Below are 7,808 nucleotides of genomic sequence, written 5' to 3'. Positions count from 1 at the left end.
AATATATTTTAAAAACTACTTTCCAAACAAGTCAGCCTAGCAAAATTTTTTTTTTTCTAGAATTGACTTGTTATTAAGATTAGCAAATTTATATCCGTCCCTAGAGGACCAATGGCATACCCGACCCGACCGAACCCGCTTTCAATCATGTAAGTATTTTGCTAGCCGTTGGGCCACAAATAAAGCCTCCCCGTCCACAGATATATTAAAGTACAATACGAATCCAGACACAGAGGAAGGAATAACAGTGGAAGAAGAGGCGAGAGAAGGTCTGATACATTATCTAAATTCTCATCCTCGCTTCAATGCAAACCGCAATTGCAGCAATGGCGGCGCAGACCATCCTCTTGGCTTCCCAAACTCTTCTCTTCCCTCCCTCCTCAACCCCTATCCACAGCCCAACTCTGCACTCTTCCTTCCACGGCCTCCCCCTCAAACCCATCAGCCAATCCATCTCCCTCACCCTCCCCGCCGCCCCGAAGCCCCTCGCCGTCGTCGCTGCCACCAAGAAGGCCGTTGCCGTCCTCAAGGGCACCTCCAATGTTGAAGGCGTCGTCACACTCGCCCAAGAAGACGGCGGTCCCATTCTGCTTCTCTTCTCTCTCTTTATATCGTTAAGGGTTTTCCTATAGGTGCATTAAATGTATTTTTTTTTCTCTGTATCTACATACTTTCTATTGGTTGTATTTAGCATAAATGCAATCGATAAGGAAGTGTTTCGGCATATAGAAAAAGTGCATTCAAGACATCTTATCCTGAAATGCGTGTTTAATTAGGCACAGAAAACCCCTATCTTTTCACTAATTGGGTTGGAAATGGGATTTTCTGAAACACGGGTTTTTTATTTTTCTGACAGGTCCGACGACGGTGAATGTGAGGGTCACTGGACTCACTCCCGGACCCCATGGGTTTCATGTAGTGAGTCTCCTCTTAAATTCTTTATTAGTTTCATCCAGTTTCTATTTGTGACGCTCCATAAATCTTGTAATCTTTTTTCTTTCCCCTAATATTTTGTGTTTGTTGTCTTGATTCTGTGTAGCACGAGTACGGAGACACAACAAATGGGTGTATGTCTACAGGTTGGATCCGAAACTGAAGCAAATGTTAGTTACTGTTTCTTGATGAATTGTAACTGTAATTGCATTGCTATTTGGTGCGTTTTTGTGTTTTTCTTCTTCTATGAAATAGGAGCACACTTTAATCCCAATAAGATGACGCATGGTGCTCCTGAGGACGAAGTCCGCCATGCGGGTGACCTGGGAAACATAATTGCTAATGCCGATGGTAATTACCATTTCAATGATTTCTTGGAAGTTTCTTCAAATCACTTAGTATCATCCTTTACTGAACTTTGTTGTTGACTTGTGTAATTCAGGAGTGGCAGAGGCGACAATTGTGGATAGCCAGGTATGCTTGTGTTCCAATTCGTGTGACTGCACAAAATAGTGTTTCTTTTGGAACTAGTGACTTCTTAGCCGTCATTGCTTATTTCCACTGGCTGGCATGTGCAGATACCACTCAGTGGGCCTAATATGGTCATTGGCCGGGCCCTTGTGGTTCATGAGCTTGAGGATGACCTTGGGAAGGGTAATGTTTCATGTCTATTAGTTTGATTTCAGTTGCAATTTTCTGCTGTAGTTGTTATTTAATGTCAAAGAATGTTTCTCCACTAAGATGTGGACAAACATTCTCCTCATCTATCTGTTATTGTTAGTATGTTTGTACATTCTTAATCTTCTGAAGTTATCCATTTGTAGGTGGTCATGAACTTAGCCTTACCACGGGAAATGCCGGTGGACGTTTGGCATGTGGTATGCAAATATATAAAATTCATATATTTTCTACTTGTTCCCAAAGTTCGGCTTTTTCTTGCTTCGTTGGTTAGCCTACATGTATGTTTAACTGTCTTGTATATTTTTGTTGCTTAATTGAGTGTCCCTGGCCTATAGGTACCAGTAAATCAACTTCGATGGAGAAATACTTTTTTCCATAAGTGCATTTCTAGGATGGGGCAAATGTCTGTACAAATTTTTGGAGAAACAATGCACAACTTAAACAAAATGTTTTTAAAAATTTTGGAAAAATGTTTAGGATAAGGTTGGGATACCAGTGGGAAGCTGTTAAAAAACTGAAGGGAAACTTGTAAAGAATGTTGTAGATATTGTTTGAAAAGTTGATCTACTCATTTCTTTATTATTTATTTTTTTAAAGTTTTAGTTGAGTCTATTTTAATTTATTAAAGTATTTCTTGGAGTATCATTTAAAATTTTTAATGATAGTTCCTAAAGTACATTTTTTTGGGGGTAATATTCATATTAAGTTTTTCATTCAATCTTGGTCTTTTCCTCATTTCTTGTTAATCTTTGGTCACATTTCCTGGTTCTATTTCATGTGTCAACTTCTGTTTTCATTTCCTATTTGGGCTATCAGTGATTTCGCTCCTACAAGTGGAGAAGTTTATGGGTTAATAGCAAAGGTTCCAGTTTTAGGTTTAGATTGTTTTTGTGGCCTGAAGTACTAGTAACAGTTCCTTATGAAGTTTGGACACAGTGGTATTTATAAAATGAGAACATTCGGATATAGCTTAGAAAATGAATGTTGCAGTACATTGTGAGGCTACCAATTCTTGTGAACATAACTCTAGCATACTTATCTCAGTCCACTGGGGGTAGTGATATTTATCCACATCTGCTTTTCATTTTTGTTGATGGATGATTCAAGCAGGGTGATAGGGATGATGGAGCAAGGTGGTTTTATGCATGGCCTTGATGTGGGGGTGAGGGGAAGGGAAAGGGGCCTTCTATACAGATGATAGCATAACTTCTTATGGAATGGAACAGAGGCAGTTGCTCCTCTTTTTGTTCTATTATGCTTTGATGTCGGTCTGGTTTCTAGGTAAAATCAAGTGTAAAGGGCATTGTTCCCCACTTTGTGAGGGTTGGAGAAGGCTCATTATCTTTCTAGGTAAAGTTGAGTAAATTAAGAAATTATTTCAATGGGAGAGGTTCCAAAAGTGCAGTATTTGGTCTCAATTCGGGTTCTTGCCCAACCATAATCCTGGTTTATTGTTGGGGGTGCCTTTCAAGTCAAAAGCCCTTTGGATGGGTCACTAAGAATCTTGTTAGGTTGAATCCATCATAATTTATCAAGAGCAGTTCTCAAGAGTACTTTGTTGAGCTTGTTTACTTATTTCGTGTCCTTACCCTAAATTTTAGGCTTAGTTGCAAAAATCTTGAGAAGTTGCAGAGCTACTTGCTGTGGAAGGGGTAAAAAAGGGGAATCCAATGTCCTTTCGTGGATTCATACATTGTTTCTTCACCTATTAGGTCAGGTGAGTATGAGATTGTTCTTAGTGCTTTGGGGGTGGCCATTTTGTGGATTGGTTTTATTTAATATTTACTTGCAACCTAACAAGCAAGAATGCTTGTACAAGGTCACTTACCCGTAACAGGCATTAACACTCATCAGAAACATAGAAGCAGACACTTTCCGGGCATTTGTAGGTCACACATTCATGATGAAAATTCCCTTGATCCTTCTTTGTACATCTATATATCTTTTACTTGTCTAGAAAAAGAAAAGAAAAAAATCTCTCTAGGGAAATTTGTTATATGCTGTGGTGCTTCTGGTTGGTCTTTAGAATCAGAATACCATGTCCCATTTGCAACTGTATGTATTTGCAAAATGAATGCTGCTCTGAACTTGCATCTCTAAGAGAGGGTTTTGAACATGTCCACTTGGAAGTTGAACTATTTCAAACTTGAGTTATGAATGTGTCTATGATATTGTGTAATATAAAAGAAGAAATCGAGGGCCTTCTACTAGTTGGTCCAACATGTCAAAAATAAATAATTACTAGTTGCTCAATTGCCTGATTCTAAAATTTTTGATTAAAAAGTCTACTCATTTCCTACATCACTGTTAACTACCATAGGTATGAATAAATTGATGATTTATGCATTTGACTTGTTGGATCTTCGTTCTACTATTTTCTTGGCAGCTTTTTTGGCCCTCTTATGAGCAAGTAGATTATGAATCTTGACCTCTAATGCATTTTCAAGGATGCATCTTCTTTGATGTTTGTGCCTGGGAGCTCTGAGCCTCTTAAGGGCAACCACTTCTGTAGTGGCCCACTACCGGATAGTCCCGCTAGCATAGGATATCCGAAAGGAGGTCATCACAAGTGTGATATAGAACAATAACATACAACACCATAATACTATCCTTAGATAAACTCAGCGGAAGCTAACATAAAGGTTTACAACATCTTAGACCATAGTCTAAACAAAATGAGATACAAGGGCACTAACAAATCTTACAACATAAAATTTCCTCACACTTGCCCTCATCACAAATGCTAACATAGACCATCTAATTTGGAAGGTCTCTGTACACTTCTAACCCTGGGCTTTAGCCCCACTGGGCTCGCCCTCAACCACTGCTCTACTTGTACCTGGAATGACATGAGAGTAAACAAGGTGAGCCACAAGGCTCAGCAAGTGTATTTATAAAGCATGGAGATATAGAATCAAAGGCAGGGATAATCAAGATAGAATAAACAACTCTATGATGAGATATTAGTATAACGCGACTCATAAGTTCTCGGTTTACATTAATTTCCCATGCCGTGATTATTACATATATTATGCACTCGTTCCCATGCTCATGCATATGCACCAATAGTAGGAAATTTTTCTGCATAATTCTCAAGGCTCTCACGGCCTATATATATATATATATATCCATTCATGAATATATATGCATCATGAAAATACATCAACAAATGATAACAATTTGAGCCACGCCTTCTAGGTTGATGGCCACCTCACCCGCGTCAAGCGCTCATAGGATATCCTTTCTCATCCACGGACTTAGCCGTCGCGCAAAATAATAGGTGCGCAAATCAGTATAATCATGCATCACATATGCATATCCCCATTTCATGTCAATCCTCAATGATTAAGAAAAATCTCAAATCATGCTTAACATGCACAATTACATAAATTAAAGTGTGCACTATCTTATGATCACAGGGTAAATTTTAATACATTTATTGACTCATACTTATAGAAATGCCCAAACCAATATTTACGGTATATTTTTACCCCAATAATAATCGCAAGGAATCAAAATTTATACATGCAAGAAACACTAAATCTTGCATGACACTAGACCCTAATGAATAAATGTCATTCCTTAAGAAATGTAGGGTGACACAAAACCCTATTTAGATTTTTGCAATGTTCAACAAGAAAACGAATTAATATTGCAAGATTTATCGAAATAAGGAAAATAAAACCCTTTTATCCAACAATGAGGGTTATCAAGAATAATTCAAAAAAACAATGGAAGAACTATACAAAAATCATAATTTTAAACGTAGGAAGGATAGACTACATAGGAAGAGTTGAATGACAACATATTTCAGAAATTTCCAGATTTCAAGCATATTTTCAAAAATCCAATCTGGGCTCAATATTTGGTCAAATACCACAAACGATATACCAAATCAAAGCCTAATGAGTCTAGTTTCTGGAACATCAACTGGATTTGAAATCGGAAATAACCACAAGGAGATATTCCACAAAAATCGAAACAAGGCAGAATTTGTAACAGTAATTTACAGAATTCTACATAGAATTCAACAAGGTTGTTATGGGTACAAATCATAACCAAAAATTTCAAATCTTATACCGAATCGAAGCCCATGAAGTATATTTTATAGAAAAAATAAATGGATCACAATTTGGATATAACCACAGAGCATTATACCCCAAAAACCGAAGCAAGAACAGATTATTCAAAAACAGAGCAGAAAATTTCCAGATTCTGGGCAAGAATTTACAAGGATACTGTAGGCTCAAAACATAGCCAAAAATTCTAAAAAATTTACCAAATGAAGATTATCAAGTCTAGTTTATATAGAAACAAACGGATCTTGAATCGGATATAACCACAGAGAGTTATACCCTAAAGAGTACAACAAGGTCAGTTTACTCGAAAGCAGTAAAATTTCCAGATCTTAGCAGGGATTTACAAGGCTATAACATGATCAAATCTTAGTCAAAAAAATCGATTCTTGTGTCTAAAATTGAGCTTAAGATGTCTAGTTTACAACCCAACAAACGGATCTCAATTTGGATATAAACACAAGGAGTTATAGACCAAAGAACATAACATGGTCAATGAATCCGAGAATAAGAATTTAAGAGCAATAACTTAAAAATGAAGGAAACAAGCCTTCTAAGATGGAAACAAGGTTCAAGAACTTGCATTAAAAGATAAAAAAGAGAAGAAAAACTTACACAATCATAAGGAGAAGAAGAAGAAGAAGATCTTGAATTTGAAACAAGAAGGAAGGGAACTTGCCTTAGATGGTTGCAATCCAAAGACATGAAGACACCCCTTGAAATTGAAAATTCCATAGTCTCCACTTAAAGCTTCAATGAAGAAGAACAATGGAGGAAGAAGAGACAATCGGGAGAGGGAGAAGAAGAAGGGAACAAGAAAGTAAGAAGAAAGAAAAGGAGGAAAAAAAAAATGTGGGAGACTTGTCTCCCAACTCCTTTCAATCCATCTCCCTTTTAATTTTCTCTAATTTACCCTTCATACTAACACACACAATTCACATATCTCTTACCCATTTTGGTCATTTTACCATTTTCTTAATCTTTTTTCTTTTTAATTAAGATACCATTCTCTATGCCCATGGCCCAAGCCCAAGTCAAAATATATAGCCCAAGCCCAAGTCAAAATATATGGCCCAATCCAATTAAGGCCCAATGGACTTTTCTTGAGATTTGGGTTCAACCCAATTCATTTACACTTAAGATTTAATTATTTATCAATGGTCTAATTCAAATAAGGCCCAAACCCATTTAGCCCACAACTTTGAGACTTTTTCACACCAAATATTATTTTCATTAATTTACCCCCATTACCAACTCATATAATATTTTTAACAATTAATTAATAAAGGCAACAACTCTAATGTGCAAACTAAAATACCCATAACACCTAGACCCACTAACGGGTCGTTACAACTTCTCTTCTGGTCCCTTGTATGTTTTATATGCATTTCATACCTACGAGGGCATACTAAAGGATAAAAATTATGTCTTTCTAGTTGAAGGTCCATTTTCAAGTCTTATCAGGAGCAGCATACTCTACTTATATGCAAACTGATATATCGGTGGTTCTGATCTTACCTCTAGAGGCATATTCTATTTGAAGGTCCATTTGTGTTTGATGGGTCACATTGCTTTACCTATTGTTTAGGCACAACTTCTTGTTTCAATTTTTGAATTGAGCTTTATGTGCTTGCTCTAATTGTCACCTTGGTGTTTACAGCTTAGCCACACTGATTGGCTTTTTTCTCAGATTTCCTTTCTGAGTTTGCATTTGCTTCTAAGTTCCTATTCCAATCCTGTGTTTGCAGGTGTTGTTGGTTTGACTCCAGTGTAATGACAGATCCTAGTATCCAGTATCCAGTCAAACTTCTGGTCTCTACTATTTGTGTCCCTTGCATGTTTTGTGTGTAGGTCAATACTATCGAAGGCTGAGGCTGTACTCCAGGATCACATGACAACAATTCTTAGTGGTAATGAGGACTGAGATTGATCTTGGTTGATGGATTCCCCATTTCAATAAATATGAGGTTGGTTTATATGTATTATGGTATTTTGAGTATTCTGAATCTTGTTTTGAATGCATTCTAGTTGGAATGTTGGTGGTAATCATCTGCTTTGACATGATATTTTACCTGTACCTGGATTATTCTAGTTAAATCTACTTGGTTCAGCACCAAA

The 7,808-nt window shown here is 37.1% G+C and overlaps 1 protein-coding gene across 1 annotated transcript; it reads left to right on the top strand.

Annotated features, from left to right (window-relative positions):
* Window positions 1-204: 204 nt before the first annotated feature.
* On the top strand, window positions 205-7,808 carry LOC127798358 (superoxide dismutase [Cu-Zn], chloroplastic). The gene is made up of 8 exons (XM_052331875.1): window positions 205-579; window positions 857-918; window positions 1,040-1,079; window positions 1,189-1,284; window positions 1,376-1,407; window positions 1,512-1,587; window positions 1,758-1,811; window positions 7,439-7,808. Exons 1-8 carry the CDS (start codon window positions 306-308, stop codon window positions 7,462-7,464), a joined length of 660 nt encoding a protein of 219 aa, XP_052187835.1. The 5' UTR covers window positions 205-305; the 3' UTR covers window positions 7,465-7,808.

The sequence above is a fragment of the Diospyros lotus genome, chromosome 3 (assembly GCF_014633365.1).
Source record: "Diospyros lotus cultivar Yz01 chromosome 3, ASM1463336v1, whole genome shotgun sequence".
Lineage (NCBI taxonomy): Eukaryota > Viridiplantae > Streptophyta > Magnoliopsida > Ericales > Ebenaceae > Diospyros > Diospyros lotus.
This window is presented reverse-complemented; position numbering and strand designations above follow the sequence as displayed.